General features: G+C 33.0%; 1 protein-coding gene across 1 annotated transcript; it reads right to left on the reverse strand.

The window, feature by feature from the left end:
• Positions 1-361: 361 nt before the first annotated feature.
• On the reverse strand, positions 362-10,153 carry LOC105165430 (P-loop containing nucleoside triphosphate hydrolases superfamily protein). The gene is made up of 10 exons (XM_011084437.3): positions 9,607-10,153; positions 8,844-9,058; positions 7,379-7,529; positions 6,619-6,810; positions 5,381-5,543; positions 5,062-5,276; positions 3,559-3,735; positions 3,246-3,368; positions 2,211-2,568; positions 362-671 (listed from the first exon to the last, which is right to left on the reverse strand). The coding sequence occupies exons 1-9, from the start codon at positions 10,027-10,029 to the stop codon at positions 2,263-2,265; spliced, it is 1,965 nt and encodes a 654-aa protein (XP_011082739.1). The 5' UTR covers positions 10,030-10,153; the 3' UTR covers positions 362-671; positions 2,211-2,262.
• Positions 10,154-17,916: the final 7,763 nt, after the last annotated feature.

A 17,916-nucleotide genomic window follows, 5' to 3' on the forward strand; every position in this document is an offset into this window, starting at 1 on the left:
ATTCAGAGCATATGAAACAGGGTTGGGGTTGACATACAGAAGCACATAGGGACAAGAGTAGTATGAATAATCGTGTGAATAAGCAAGCATAATGTCTTCCATAAAATAACAAGGGATGTACTTAAATGCAGAAAAAATATATTCATTTGTTCGACTGCATTATTAGTATTGGGTGCCAGCTAGAGATCATGCGTTTTCAAGACTGAATAAAAGTTAATCACCTGTTAAAATAAACTAACGATATTATTAAAATTAATTGCTCACGAAACCTGATTTGCTGAAGGGGCAGTGGTTAATGTGCACTCACATGTAAAGCTTTTCTGATGCTCAAATTGCTTTGCTCTACAGAAAACACTAAAGATAAAACAAAAGCTATACCATAAAAAAAGTGCAGAACCAAACAAAATCCCAAATGTGCAACACTTTTCATCTGTCGCTTCGACCATGATTTACATTTATATTCAGCTAAATCAAATTTCATTTCTGTATTCGCATTAACAATATATGAAAATATACATAAGAAAACCTAATAATTGAAAAGAGATTCAGAGAATGTCTCCAAAAGTATCTTGGAGAAGTTGAAAGCGCATTTCCAATACCTTTGAGGTTATTTCCAGCCACACTTATTCTCGTACCGCCAATATTTTGGATGTTGACATTTCCTCACCCACCTAAAAAGGTAAAGGGAAAACAGGATGATCCAAAAGCTCAAAAGAAAAAAAATACACCATCAACTTTACATACTTCCTTTTATTCATTTATTTGGGGCGCTGGGTGGTGTGGGGTGGCATGAGATAATCCATGGTCGGTCGAGCTCTAGAGACAAGATTTTTAAGCAATCCAAACATCGTATCATTCCCAATTTCTCAGAATTGGAACAAAAGACTTCATTCATCGACTTTGGAGTATCAAAATTGCATGGTCTCGTCATAAGTATTTTCATAATACGAATTATTGCTATTGTGGAAATTAAAAAGGGACTAGTTTTGTAGCGAATAAGAGGGTCATCAAACAAATCAAAATGTAAAAGATTCAATAGAAAAACTCATTGCAATATTCATGAGATTAGCCCTCATGTCACCAAATTTTCAGGGACCTCCCATGATCCCATGTTCATTTGTTGAAATGGAATACTGATGAGACAACATCCCATATTGAATCTGCTGTAGTTGTGAAGTTTTCAGATTCGAGAAGTAGTCCATCCTTTAATGTACCCAGAGTACGTGAAGTTTGGGTTTGACATTTGGTATATAACAACAGTATCAGAGTACCCCTAATTAAAAACAAAATGCCTAACACAGAAAGCAAGTTGATCCACCAAAGTAAATGACTAATTTTTTATGCAAACACGATGACTTCTTCTCAGTTTTTGGTCAACTTTGATGAAGATGACCATCTTTGGGTCTCTGCAAAGTTAGATAATGCTCAGAAAAACTAATATAGGCAATTATGTAGCTTTCTTCGAACACAAATTAAGGTTATCCTTTTGTACATTTTAATCTACATAAGTAGTTGGGCTCCTGAAAAAGCTTTGACTTTTCATATTCTGGATAAGCATTTTAATACACCATCATATTGCTTCAAGCGGAAAAGAGCACCAAGTACAAATTAAATAATGGAATCATAGTTCAAAGTCATTTGGGGCACTATCATATTGTCAACGACTGATAAAGCTATCCATTTTTCCATAATGTGCTGAAACCATAAATTATGTTTATCTTGTTTATTTAAAGTGTTTTGAGCAGTTGGTATCATTGAAAAGGCAAGCATCAATGAACCGAAAGGAAACTAATATCATAAGAGAAACCAGCACTAAATGTTCTAGCTAGTCACATTGATACGTGTTACTCAAGATTTGTATTTCTTTTTTCTTTTTGTATGTCTTTCACTTTGCTTAGTCCTATATCTAAGTTCCTGGAAAATTGATGGGTGACAAATATACAAAAGGTTCAAGAGAAATGAAAATTCTTTAGGTTTATGAAAATCTTTCCTATCAGAAGACGCGAAACTTCCCAGAAAATTGTTCTAAGCTCTAAGGATACTGAAAAGCATCAGGAATAAGGTGTTATAGGCAAAACTAGTTAATTGGTACTTTAAGGAGTCTGACTGAAAAATGAGCTCTTTTGAGAAATTAAGGTTGACAGATCTGGTGGCACAAAAATTGCACGCCCAGTGTACATTAAAAGACAGATACCACCGTACAAACATACCTGTGGTTTTGGGTCTTTTATTCTGTAGGAGAGGAGATCAAAAGTAGCCCCATTAGTCAGGAAGGAGAGGTAATCTGTTGACAGTGAAGGCTGACCCATTTGTTTCACCATTTAGTCCATAGAAGTCTCCCATGCTAGCACCATCTGCTTCTTCATTCTCAGAATTGTCTTCACCTGTTATACCCTGTAGAGGGAGGATCCGGAGCCAGACACCATGCTCAGAAGCAACTCTTTCTGACTTAAGATTGTATTTACGAATCAGATCCTTTTGAAGCAGCAATATATTTGATGGGCGGGGAAGCAGGTCGACGGACTCCGCTTCTGGAATTACTATTTGCTCAATTGCAATTCTTGCTTCCTTTGTACATACAAAAATAACTTGTTCGTGTCAAATTTTTTGTATCAAACTATTACAGTTACAATGCAATCTGGCATAACGAGGATGCATTTATTCCTGCTTTAGATGATATGTTAATATAATTACGATAGTTATAAAGCAAAGTATATTTTGGTCCGGAAGCATGTTGGTAATACATGAATTATGATACCAGGTAAGTTTTTCCGCTTGATTGAATCGACAAACTTCATTTACAGATTTACTTTATGTGGTTTCCTTGACCAACATAGAGGTTGCCAAGGAACCATGCCTAGCACTTCAACTAATGAAAATCATGAGCAGCTCAAATTGAGTAGTCATTTGTTATGCATGTAATCTCTAGACATTAATTTACGCTGTCAAAGACCTCATTCATGGATGTTCAGACAACCTGAAAGGATGTTCCCCAAATTTCACTAGGTTGAGCAGTTGGCAATGTTGTAGCTCATTAAGCAGTGTAACACAGTGAACTTTAGGGACCCTTAAACTAGAGCTGCTATTACAGCCACCAGATTTCCGGTCGAAACCCCAACCAACAGCTTATACTGCCACCTGACCTTTCCTCCGATGGCGAAAAAATAAGTTGATCTTCTACCATCAAATTCTAGAGAGAAAACAGCCAACTTGCAATAGCTTATATCCGTAGTTCAACAAATTACCTCCAAGGCATCAATTTTCTCTGAGTCATTTGCCTTAGCTTCAGATTCATAGAATTCAAAACCAACAGCATAATCAGACATTACGGCTTGTATGGCCTTGGTTATCTGAGCCAAAGAGCTTGTCTGCAAAAGGAAAAAGAAGGAGAAGATGATCAGGCAAAATAAGAAGAGAGGGAAGAAACATTTACCATACAAATCATCACAATTGTATGTCTTAGTTTTTGTCAATCAATTTCATAATTATTTAATCAGTACATTTTCTTGGCAGTGACAATAAGACGGAAAAGCTGAATGACTTATTTCCAGTAGTTACCTTGCTGACATAAGTAGGAATTCCACGAGCTTTTGCAGCAGCTTGAAGCCCGGAATTCTTTTTGAGCTTGGACTGCAATGCTAATAAGACATCTGCTTCACTGATGTTGTCAGTAAATTCAATTGTATCATCTATCTTCAATTGTTTCATCCCTTGTACCATGCTTGCCTCTGATATCTATAAAACTGATAGCATTTTAAGTTGCACCAGTCCTCATAAAGAATCTAAGCAAGGTATAGCACCCACTCTACAATCATGATAGGTAAACTATACATAGAGATTTAATCACACAGGGAAAAACATGTATAGGACAGTTACTACTTTATCCAAGAATTGCTTTACATCATGCTTTTGCTTTTAATGCAAAATTGACGACAGAAATGAATAGTGAAAACTTGGCCTTGAAGTATGTTCTGATATATGCAACCGCATCTTCAATCCATATTTTCCTAGAATCTAGAGAATTTTCCTCTTAAACTAAGATTTTCATTTTTGTTGCTATAAAGAAAATGAATAAAAGTCCACCAAATATGAGGAACCATAATGAAGGGCTTTGTTTGCAAATAACATCATTTCATAGTATTCTTTGAACAAGAGTATCTCATAACATTCATCACATTCCCACATGGAGAGAAAGAACAGAGTTCAGAAGCCACCAGAACCTCTCCAAATTAGCACCTTGACACCTCTAACTACCACTCAAATGTTAAACCTTTGCAGCGATATTGAGCTATTTGTACCATCATGATACGCAAAATGCTGACTCAACGTCATTAAAGGATGACTTAGCACCACCATCCACATTTACAATGTCCACCTAAGCATGAAGAATTATTTCATTCCTTTGCTATCTTTTTTCCCTTTCTTTCATCTGCTAGGTGATCATTCCTTACATGTTGATTTGCTACATTACTTTCACACCTAAACTTCTGACAACCTCAGCATTTTCGTTAATGATTTTGTTGGAAGCTCTTATACATTTCAATATAATTTGATTTATGGATCTTAGGCTTGTCAGTATATGATGTTCAGATTCCTTTGACTTCCAAATTCCTTCAATCATTGTGTTTCCCAAACCAGCCTAATCCATCATTCTTTTCCCATAAAATTTCTATTATTAAGAAGTAGATATATCGGACTAAATAATAGATGGCACTAAACTATATTTCAAGTTCTTGAGGGGCTAAATCATATTGACAGTGATCGCATTAAAGCCACAGCTGATGTAAAAATCTAATAATCATGACATTCAAATTGACAATTCATCCCTGACAGTATTAACACAAGTTCTAGCAATGTCATCCCTGTTTAGTGGAAATTCCTAGATAAAGAAACTCCACCATTAGAATTAAAATGGTGAAAACTAACTTACAATTTAAAGTTGCAATTGCATATAGAAAAAAGATAAATTTTATTGACCAACTTTACATAACTGCAAATTTGATTCACAGAAAAATAGCAAAAAACCCAGGTCCAGACTACTAGTACCGTGGAAGTTCTTACCCCATAGAGAAATACACAGAGAGCATCCTCATCCTTACAGGAGTTCTCTTCTGAGACAACTTTGTCATGGCAATGGGTAATATCATTTATTTCAGAAGTTTCCTCTGTCCCACTTTCCCTGCTTGTCTCAGAAAAATCAGATTTAGATAACCTTGGTTCAAATTCATCTGTTGATTCCTTATTTATCTTCCGAACCTCAAAATTTGGCTGATGTCCTACTCAAGGCAAAAGTAGCAATAGCATAAACATTCAAAATACTACCAGGAAAGTTGAGAACGAGACAAGGAAAATCATTTGTTATACAGAAGGAAATCAAAACCTGAAAGTAGAGCATCCACTGTGGCTTCTAAATAACGATGGACTCGTAACTCTGTCTTAGTAATTATCTCCACCCCACAACTAAAAGTTGCTGGTCCTTTCCTCTCCAACACTGTCTTCTGAACACCTCTCCTACTTGCCTCTTCATCTCCTAATGTCACACTCTGGGAAAGAGTCACTATGATAAAGCTCTTCCAAAGACAGTAAAGAATAACAGAAGATAAGTTGTTGATAACTTGCAAGGAACTGATAACTCTCGACTATGGGCGTGTTGAAACAGTTTAAAATATGTTTTTTTGTCCAATAAAAATTGTCAACAAATACCTCCCGCACGACAAATGCAACCAATAATTTGCTTGGAGGACTCTGCCAATATCTAACACGACTTGAGTAGATTCACAGGGCGCATAAAAACATAAGCCTGTGCATAACTAATAGTCGACTGGCAGCATTATCTACTCCGATTATGGGGTAGATATGCAAAAAAAAAGAAATCCATTGACCAGCAGTGTTTATCTACTTTGAGATGTGGGTAGGACCAAAATGAAGAAAGAATGCTCAAATCGAAATTTTCTGAACAAATCTATAGTTTGATTCTCATTTGATGCTATTTGCAGGGACCTAATGATACATATAAAGCAATGGGTATTAAAGGGATTCCAGACGTTTCTGATGGAAAGTATTCGCACTTTTCTTTTCCATTTGATTGTAGGTTGGAGATGCAGATTGGTAGGAAATAGTCTCTAAGACAAAAGTCCAACAATCACCAGGTCTGACAAATTGCCAGGAGTATTTGGTGAAAGCTCTTCATAGTTAGAGATTCAAAGGGTGTTAACAGGGACCTCCTGGCTCTTACATCCAGTGCCTATATTGGTGGATTAAATTTTCAGAAGTAGTTATCTAACAATTATACCATTATTCTTTATGTGAAACAAGATCTTTCTGTAGCCTGATATTAGCTCTTTAATCATTTGGCCTTCAGATAAATCTTTTCCTAAAGGGAATTAAAGAGTCATCTCTGTGATATTATTTAGATTTAGCACAATCATAAAGCTTGCATTTCTGGGCCCCGCACTACCTGATCATAGTACAAGTACAACACAACCTTTTATCTGGGTTATCCTAATCAGCTTTCTACAATGAGGAAAATTAACACAGGACGAAGAAACATTTAAGCATCAAGACAGAAGAAGTTTAATTGGTACTATTGGACAGCTTCGCAAACACATCAAATATTACCTGCACTCCTCCAACGAGCATTTCTAAAGCTGGATTCATCACTAAATTCTCGATGGTTACTCCATGAGCTGTTGCAACCAGCTGAATTCCACGCTGTGCAATTGTACTTGCAGCAGCAGCTTCAAGCTTGGTGCCAATTTCATCTATCACAATCACTTGTGGCATGTGATTTTCAACAGCTTCTATCAGCACCTAAAAGAATTAACTAAAGATGAGAAATCCGCTAACATATTTAATCTGTTAAAACAAATTTTCATTTACTATGTTACATGTCTAGACTCATAAGACATGTCATACAAGGGACAGAACCAATTAAATTAAATGAATAATTCATGTGGATGTCCTAGAATTTACAATGCATTAAGCCAATCAGCTAGAGTTAGGTATCACATTCATGATTACATCACAATGTATTTCCAAAAATACACACAATTGGCTACTATCTCAAGATAATCTGTACTATATGTTTGCAAAACTGACATTAAGTAACTCCATATATTCATAAATTGTGTAAGGCGGCCTGTACCAATCTAAAAACATCTGAGAAAATGAACTTCAATATACAAATGAAGCAGACTGTTGTAAGCTGATATGGTCAGCATACCAAGTCAATAGACACTGAGTTGTTTGTAACATCCATGAGCTCTATATTTTGCCTCTGTCATACTCATAATCACATGCACCATTTGAAACTAGCAATCTTTGCATTACTTGACTTGTCTAATTTCGTGGTCATTAGAGGGAAGAGCAATTTTCAAACCTTATGTTGCACATCAGTATGTGGGACTTGCATCCGCCGAGCATCGCCTATTCCCGCATGAGGAATATCTCCATCACCACCAATTTCATTTGACGTGTCAACAATCATCACACGCTTCTTATACTCATTTGCAAGCATACGAGCTATGTCCCTTAAAACCAAGAACATAACAAAATAACCTTTGCAAGCTTGAAATGATAGTTGAATATGAATGTATCTCTGCATCAATATCTATACAGTTCAGTGCAAGTAAGCTTCGCTGGAAGCATAAATCTTCCAGCATCAAGCCTAAAACTGATCATAAAAGTCTCAAATGTTGTTTAACAAGATTAATAGAATGACTATGGATAAATTTTTTTTATAATTTTGTACACACTAAAAATTTCAAGACCAACAAACAACACTTCAAGGTACCAGCTTAAAAATTATGGTTAGTAGCTTATGAAGAAGAGGATCCCCATCATTGCAATATACCAGAGATATTCTGAATAATAGGTAGAATTGAATTCATCGCATTCCCCTTACCAATTTACAACGATACATCAGAAGAAGATTTTGGAATCTGAAAACTGCTGCTAGCTTATTTTCAACTACAGAAGAGAGTTCCATAAGTACCAAGAAGAAACCTTTAGCTTGAAAACAACCAACATATGTGATGGTGTACATCTGAATTCACATTTCTAGGAGAGAGAAAGAGGAGCAGAAGCAAAGAGACACAGAAAGAAAGTCTATCACCAGGGACCTTGGCAAATTATGGTTCATGACTCAGATAACCATCCATTCCCTCAAAAGAAATGAAGACAAAAAACCAAAAGAATCTGAATATATGTAATTGATAGAAAGAAGTCCAAAGATAAAATCATTTTTTCTTAATAAATTATGTGTTCTATAGCTTGATGACCAGTAAATTGAGTGCAGAAGCACAGAGGTATACATAAGACTGAGATATTCTCTAAACAACCTCTCACATGCCAGTCTACATTTGCATGTGATGCAACCTAGTAATGGAAACACATAGAATGCCAAAAGCATCAACCCGTTAGGATTTAAACCAATTTGTGCACAACTGTGTCTCACTCTCACTCAGCACAGTTATAATATTTGACACTGAAAATAAAGACCCGCAAAGTAGAATGTGCTATAACTTATTATATGCTACATACATTGTGGGTGGTGCAGAATAGATTTACATCATTTAACTAAATCAGTTTTGTTAAGCAGCGCCTAGATGTGACTGCATGTGAAAAATCAGTACTCAGAATCTCAATTTCTAAGCAAGCATTCAAGAATTACGATCGCCGGGAAAAACAAAAAACCTTACCTTTTTCCCGATATGTAGCTGAAATGAACTACTTGCTTTTATGTATAAGCTTCACAGCTCAAGGAGCTACATCAAGATACACTATGATAAAAGGAGAACAAGTCACTATTTTAGCTGTTTCTACTGAAATATGCAGATATTTACCTGATTATTGTTGTTTTTCCCACCCCTGGTGGCCCAATGAGTAACAAGGAAGCGCCATCCTTGACTAAATCTCGCAACAGGTTGGCACTTCCAGACACTGCACGACCAACACGGCAAGTTAAACCAATGATCGTACCTTTCCTATTCCTAATAGCACTAATACGGTGCAAGGTTCTGCTGATTCCCGCTCGATTATCAACTGCAAAATCCCCAACCTGGAACATGTAAAGTCAACACAGAATTATGAATTTCAATTTCTGGGCTATTCTCTCTGAGGTTATTCATATCGTTGAGCTGGACTTGAAAATCCATAAGTATTGAATTCATTTGAAATCCTCTGGATTAATAAGTAATTTTACAATGTATCAAAAATGTGATTATATGCTTAAGAAAGATTTTAGTTTCAGACAATAGAACTTATAAGTAATTGGCACATATGCAGTCTATGGTTAATGATGTACACTATATCTCCTGTTTTCACATTACCATGATAAAACCTATACTTAAGTTTGCTGAACCTACCAACAACGTAGGGATGATAGACACAATAAATTAATACAGTGTAAAAGGAAATGATGGAGATAGGAGAAGAAAGCACAAGGCCTCATCAACTCAGACATAGATCCTCATTTCACACGATATAAGACGCATAAAGCCATCAAGACCAGGCGCACGGACCTCCCAAAACAGAAAGCAAGCATGTAGAGCTCCATCAAACTAAAATGAGTGGGAATGATAAAAAAGAAATATAGAACCAATATACCAGTGAAGTGGCATGTTGGATATCGTCCATTGTAATAGGATGATCGGACAACATGAAATCCCCCGTGGGAAACCGAGCCAAAGGCTTTCGGCCCAAGTCCATGACCACCTCAATCAAATCACTGTACTCCGGATGCTCGCTCACCCTCCTCCGCATGTCCTCCGGCAAAAGCGCCAGCAGCCTGCCCAACTCCACACTAAAATCTTCAGCATTGCTGGTCACAGAGAAAGATGAAAATTGCGACGATGAGGAACGCAGAACGGGAGAAACCCTGAAGTTGGGAGTCCGGAAAGCCGACCACCCAATAATTGCTCCCTTGGTTGGAGCGGGAAAGTGAAGCGATGCGAGAATCCGGGGGCGGTAAGGAGCCGAACAAGGTTTGAAGGGGAGCAGAGGATGGCCATAACGATGAGAGTGGAGCATTGGCGTTTTGGCGGTAAAATCAGCATGCGGATTTAGGTTCCGGAATTTGGGGATTTTGTTTGGTGACAAGTGGACTCTGCTTTTTCCTTGAGTAAGTTGTTCACCAGCTTATCCTATTCCTACTTGCTTTGGATTTTCAAGGACACAAAACCATCTCCCACTTATTATTCTCCTACTGTAACTTAATAAAATTATTCCAAATTTAAATTTATTACTCTGATTTTATATTTTAATTATTTATTTCTTTAAGTTAAAATTTCCAGATATAAAAATTGTGTGAAAAAGAACAAATGTATACGAGTGGACAAGATTTTCACAAATTTTGATTTTATTATATCTGAAATAAATAATAAAATAAAAAGCTTTTCATCAAAATTTTCAACAGTGTTTTCTAGGATATAATTTCAAATCCACCACAATAATTTTAAAAAAATAACTTAAAATGAAACTGACATACTTAAAAAAATAAAGAAGATGGTGATAATTTAGTGATGTGGTTGAGATAGCCCAGTCCAATATCACGGCCCAATAACGGCAACATGAATTATTGTGAATGCCCATACGTTCAGATTTTGTGAATTAAATTAGGAGGTGTTTGTATTGTGTTGCAATAGTTGGAGTAGTTTTCGGGGCGTCGGTGTCAAATATTTGAAGAATCAGGATTGAGGGTGACACAAAAATAATAGGTGCTTTGGGTAACCACTCACCTCATTCCTAACTATTATTTTCTCCAACAATAAAACCAATTTGTATTTTCCCTCAACTTGTCTCTATATTTAATTACCACCATCAATAATAATAATAAATATTGAAATTCGATTTAGATAATATTACAAAAATATAAAAGACAAAATTATTGTTCATATTTGGTCCAGTAAGTGTGATATATTTATTATGTTATTGATTATCTTTTTTATTACACTTGTTATATATTTGATTAAGGTCTGGTCAAACCCAATCATGTTAAAAGTGAAAAATTACAGTAAATAATAAGTAATTATAGTTGTGCTGTAGCTATTGAGCGTTATTTTAGCCAACAATGTCAAAACATTGGGCATAATTAAAGACTGTGACAAATGCATCAGTTATGGCTAAACCCATGACAACTATTTTTCAATTATGAATAAATTAAGATTTGTATTTATTTCTTTTATCCTGATTAATACTATTAATTTTACTATAATTTTTTAAAGTCATACTCATTATAACATGGAATAATTTATTTTCTTATGGTAATATAATTTTTGAAAAAATACGTAGAAAAATTGGAGGTGGGTATAGTAAATAATCATTAAGAATATTTATAATTTTTCAAATAACGAGAAAGTATTTATAATCATATCAAATTTTATGATAAATAACTGTAATTTACCATTTATTTTAATTAGAATTTAGGCGGGGAGCAAAAACATCTCACCACCAAAATTTAAAATCCACACAATCAAACTATCACTTTCTTCATTAAGGCAAAACCAATCAACATCTCATGAATTTACAGATTTTGAGGGACAAACAGTTGAATTTGGAGGAATAACACATGCCATTGGATCAAAGGATGAAGGCCTTCGCCCTTTGAGGCTAAGACCAATAAATGAATCATCAGTTTGTCGTGCTGTCAATATCCCAACGACAGCACACATGAAAGCGATATCCATTTCTTTTTTTAATGTACGTTGGATCAATTTGAAAGAATCAATTCATTTTTATTAAATAATTATATAAATATTTACAGCACCTAGAAATCAGTATTTTTCTGTATTTTTATGCTAAAATAAAGTCGAAATGAGTATTTTTAATTTATAGTTTCTGTTTTCGAATTATTTAAATAAATTTTATTTTAAGCAAAAAAATTATAAACAGCTATTACCAACTTATTAGTAGAATTGTAGATAATAAGTTTTTTTTCTAAGCATTCCAACTTTGACTTTCTTTTCATTTTTTTTTTACTTTTATTTTTAAACGTTCATAATTTTTACTACAGTTAAATTTATAAATTTTTGCATAATTTATTCCCACCATCAGTGGACGTCGGGTCGGATTTCGGAGTTCGAATTGGGTATAGCAATTCGATCCCGATTTCAAATTTATAGACAATTAAAATTTCGAGTACTTGATACTTTTCGATAAAAAAAGCTTTTAAAAAGCTGAACAACTTCTTAATGTCAATCGACTAAATTAAACAATAAAATGCAAAAATAAAACTAAAAACATAAGAAAAATTAAATTTTAAACACTAACATCTGAGTTTGATAATTTATTTCGCCTACATTTTAGAATTTTATAGAAATATAAATTGTGAGAATAAGACGTAAATAAAAGAAAATTTGAAAGATGGATTCTTAGTGAGATTTAAGAAGAATGGTATCTATACTCTATATTGTACTATTATAAAAGAAAATTCTATTATCGTATCAATTTTTTAATATTTAGATTTATCCCTTAATTCATTTTTTTTTAAGACAAAGTTGGGTTAGAGTAGTAATTTACTTCTTAGTTCATTTTTTTTTTTCAACCCACTGCTCTATAATTTTCTCCCCCTTCTCCATCTTTTTTTTCCACACAAATTTTTATATATTCAATAAATCCACAACTATAATTATTTTTTTTTTCTCACAGATCTCTTTCTTTTTCCTCAACTCAAACTATATTTGTATCGTTTTGCTTGATGCTATATATGCATTAAAATTGATCAAAATCCATAATTTAAACACAATGATTGATGTATAGTAACATTTTGGTTAATTACATTGACACTTCTTGAGGTTATACCAGTTTACACAAACACCTCGTATATTTTGCAAAATTACAGTTACACCTCCTAAGAGGTGTTAGTGCGTTAGTGTAATATCTTTCAAGGGGTGTTTGTGTAAGTTTTGTATTTGAATAGAGAGTGTAGTTGTAATTACAACTATAACCTATTGGAGTATAATTGTAATTTTATGAAAAAAAGGGAGTGCTTGTGTATTTTAATCTAATCTCATAAAGTGTCAATATTATTTATTCTAACATTTTTATTGCAAATTCTTTTTATTTGTCCAAACATCGCATGTGTGTGGATTGCTGATTTGAATAAAAGAGAAGAAGAATAAGTAAAAAAAAAAAAAAAAGAAGATTGAGATAAGAAGAAATGAAAATAAAATAAATTAATTTTTGGTAAATATAAGATATTCAATCGGGTAGAGGGGTATTATCGTAAATCCACTGACTTTCAAAAATGGAGCATCAAGTTGTGCGATACCCGAATTGAGACACGAAGAAATATCCTACCCAAACATTCATCCCTAATTCGTTGTAAGTAATCTCAGTACAATATCTTAGGATTAATTATATCTATATCCTTTTTAAAAATATAAAATTATATTTTTGTAAGAATAATTTTAAAATTATACTTACATCCCATTAAAAATTTCACTATTTACACTTGGCGTATTTTGTTAGAGTTTGGACAAAAAATGCTAAAATTAGAAAATTCTAAATTTACCCCTCGTTTAACATTTCATGTAATAATTTTGTACTTATAAGAAAAACACATAATAATGTTAAATTCACTCCATATATACATATTAGTAGTTAGTTGCACACAGTTCCTGCGAGCATATAAAATTATGATGTGGGATGACTAAAATAAATTATAAAAAGACGCAAAAACGTAGTGAGTTGATGAAAAAGTAATTAAGAAAAAAGAAATGTGGAGTAAAGTAAGAAAGAAAGAAAAATTATAATTTATTAAAAATATAGAAGCTCGTAAAAAGAAAAAACATGTAGAATGTGAGAGAGAGAAAAATAATTGTAATAGGATTTATTAAAATTATGAAAATTTGTGAAGGCAAAAAATACGGAGAGCATGAAGGGGAAAAATTGAGCAGTGGTAGAGAGAAAAAAAAATAATTTTAAAATAATTAAGAATTTCCTTAAAGAATAGATGAACGAAAGGGTAAAATGGGATGATAAAAAATTGGTACGATCGATGAGTTTTCTTTTATAATAGTGCAAATATTTATCATTTTATAAGGGCAAAAATATATATTAAAATATTAAATAAGAGGCAAAATTAAAAATTTATATTTATTATTTTTTTTGCTAATATCAGTATTTTTCATCCAAATAAGGGTTCATATAATTTTTTAAATTGATTACAACATTTTTCATCAAGATTTTTGTTCCTATTTTTGAAGTTTAACTATAAGGTTTGTTAAATGTATTTGTCGCGCCTCAGCAAGTGACAGGTTATATATTGAATAATAATTTCATAATTAAATTTAATTTGGATTAGACTAATTGCGTAAGGAGTTTAACTTAATCTTGTGGGACAAAAGATTAATCGAGTTAAATTTAGGACACTTTAATTCATCTATAATTTAATTATTGTTTGACGTCCTTAGTATATTTGTAGTGACATGTGGGGTTGTCTGATTTTTACAAGTCAAACAACAAAAATCCATAAAAAGTTGATAGCATAACATCGTCCCACAATTCTTTGTTTGCTTTTTACGCCATATCGAATCATCACTTTCACTTCCTAAATATCACTGTTTTTATGATATTCTAACCTCAAAATATTGGGAATTGCTACGTAAATCGCCAACCCAATTCTTGAAAGTCAGCTTGTACGAGCATGAATAGTGGGATTCGATTGGTGTGTTATTATGATGCTTTCATGTTATTAAATTTCAAATTTTGTCCTCAAAAAGTAATTTGCTAGGAATAAAAGGTGTAAAATTTATAAATTAATCAAAGTTTTCGTCTATAATAAAATGTGGAAATGTGATAACATTAATATATGTTGCTAATTTACAAGATTATAATTTGCCCATTTCAAATACTCCGTATTTTTCTTCCACCCATATAATTAAAGATAAATTACTTTTGTAAAATTACAGATATACCTTTTAAGGGAATGTTAATGTAAGTGTATCTTAGGTGGTGTTTGTGTAAGGTTTTGCCTCTAAATATGTAGTGTAATTGTAATTACAACTACAAGTTCAAAAAATATATTTGTAATTCTATAAATAGCGAGGAACGTTTGTGTATTTAGAACTTACAGAATTGAAGAGCACGATCGTGTCTGCCGTGTTCTCCACTGCCGTTTTGGTAGATTTTTCATGGCTATGAATGAAGAACATGATAGTGCTCTTTGAAACACGACTATATTCTTTAAATCTGGAGGTATGAAAGTGGGTGTGAGAGTTTTCAAAAAGAAGAACAAAGTTCAAATACAAATAAAGTGTAAAAGTGAGGTATGGCGGTATAAGAGTGATTGCTAGGGAGTGGGAAAGAAGATGATGCTATTGTGTAGGAGAATCGCAAAGAGAGAAAAACGAATTCTAAAAATGTTTGGGGTGAAGGAAGAGCATGTGAGGATGCATGGTTAGGTTGAAGGAAAGGAAAGAAAAAAGCGTAGGGATCAGACGAGTTGGGAGGAGGTTTGGTTAGCTGTAAAAGCTGTCTAAAAAAAATTCCGACGATGACAGTGGCGCTAGAGCCCATGAATAGTGAAAAACACGAACAAGTTATGTTGAGCAACACAATTGTGTTATTCGTATTCTGTTAATTTTGACTTTAATTTTAACGATTAAACCAAAATTATAATATTTTAAAAAGACTAAAAATAAAAACCAATTTTAATCCTAAATATAAAGACCAAAAATGTAAACTTTACCCACTACATACATATATTCACAACATTGTTGTATTTTATTAATAATATTGGGAGCTTGTGATTCCTTAAATGATTAGATGAGGAGGTGAGGTGCTGGCTGATGGCTGCTGGCTCTGCCCTGCTGATCCCGTATCTAACAAATAGAAGAAGATAATGCATAAAGGTGTTTGGTCTATTGCATGAATGAATGAATGATTATGACAGACAAACTTAGTACAAATTGTGAAGTTGGGCCTACAGCACATGAACATGACGCACCAAATATAAATAAATAAATACCCACACCATCTTCATTTAATTTAATTTAATTATCATCAACAATGCTCCTCCTCTACTCTTCTACTTCCCCTTTCCATTTGTGATTCAAATGGAATACACCATTTTCACCTCTCATTTCCTAATTTTTATTCAGCTTTACGTGTCCAATTAAATAGGTTATGTAGTCTGTAATTTTAGTAGTACTCCATAAACTCCCAATACCTGTAACATTATAAGGGTTGGTGTATTTTTGTGTATGCGATGAATGGTTGACAGATTCGATTGAACAAAATATAGAATATGATAAATTAAGTAAATTTCAACAACTTCCTTTGACGTTTGTTATAATTACAAAAACCACTTTTTTTTCTAAAAAATTACAAATACCTCCTGATTTCATCGTTCGTCTAACAATGAGCTCATTCCGTTAGATTTTCATCTAATCTTTATGGTGAACCTACCAAAATGTCCTTTTGAATTACAAATTATAATTTTATGTATATTTTAAAATATTTTTATGACCTAATATTCCATATAGATTATTTATTTTACCCAACCTCAATTTTTTTATTTTTTTTATAAAAACAACAAGGGTAAAATAGTAATGCCCATTTCACCGTTACAAAACTACATAATTATTTTTCATTTGATGGGTGTATTTGTAATTTTTCAAACACAAAGGGATATTTATATTTGTGTCAAACCTTATGTGAGGTAGTTGTAATTTACCCGACAAATTGATACTTTTTAGGGACCAAAATCGTGTCTCAAAATGTTTTTATCTACTTAAAGAAGTATATAAATGAATAATATTGATTAGATTTTTTTGAACGAGTATTAATTTTTTCTATTTTATCTAAAAACTTGTTAAATTCTACTTGACATAATGGAGCTCATTATGGCTATCCACATCTATACGTATGTAGCGTAGCCTCAATTGTTCTATTTATTAATATAAATAAAATAAACTAATTATTTAGTTTTTATTTAAGACAAAAAGTTCCATCTAAAGACACCATCTCATTAAGAGATATCGTAACTATTGTTAATTATTATTTTATCAGTAAAGTAAAAAAATGCCTAAATTTTTGTGTACAATTAGTACAAGTAGTATTTTTTGCATAGAATATTAAATTTATGATTGGTATTTCTATTTTTTGAGATGGGAAAGACAAAAGAATTACGTCTGTATCATGTGTGTCGATCAAGATCTCTATAATTAACGGTTTAATATCAAAAATTAAAACTTGAAGACGTGATGATTAACACACAGATTCCGACGTATATTTAGCCCCACCAAATACATTAATAAGAACTCAAACCCACGTCATGAATATGACAACCTTTGATCTTAACCACCCACAACCTTTTTCTTGTTTGAGATTGAAATAAAAAAAATATTTACTGGTCTTTGTTAAAAATCTCCAACGACAGCAAAAGAAGCCGCAAAATAGTGGATACAGATTAATTAATTTATTCTTATCACAATTACAATTTGCTAATCAACTTGCTTAATGATTGCAATCATACAAACCTATTTGATTGGTTCCTTTTCACCTGTCGAAGGGGTTGGAACATTAAATAAATAGCGTGTTAATGCAACAACGTCGTTTTCACGACTCTTTTGTTAGAGTTTTCTCAAGTAAATTATTTGTTGTTTCCACTATTACAAGTCTCTTAATATGGTCTTGTTGTCATCAATGTTTGTTGGTATTTGCTTGTGACACTGACAATAAATGAGAAAATTGTAATTCAGCCAATTGAGGTTCTCAATTTATAGCTCATCGTACAACTTGTGATGCAGCAGCAAAAATTAATTAAATATATAAAATGTTTGTACTTAATTATTCATTAAGTAATTACTGATAGACGAGATGAACTGTTACCGATCGTTATCGACAGATTGTTAACATATACAAAAGAGTACGAAAAAAGAGTAATTGTATGATATTTTTTCATTTACAATCGTT

The sequence above is a fragment of the Sesamum indicum genome, linkage group LG12 (genome assembly GCF_026168435.1).
Source record: "Sesamum indicum cultivar Baizhima isolate 11 linkage group LG12, ASM2616843v1, whole genome shotgun sequence".
In the NCBI taxonomy this organism is placed as follows: domain Eukaryota; kingdom Viridiplantae; phylum Streptophyta; class Magnoliopsida; order Lamiales; family Pedaliaceae; genus Sesamum; species Sesamum indicum.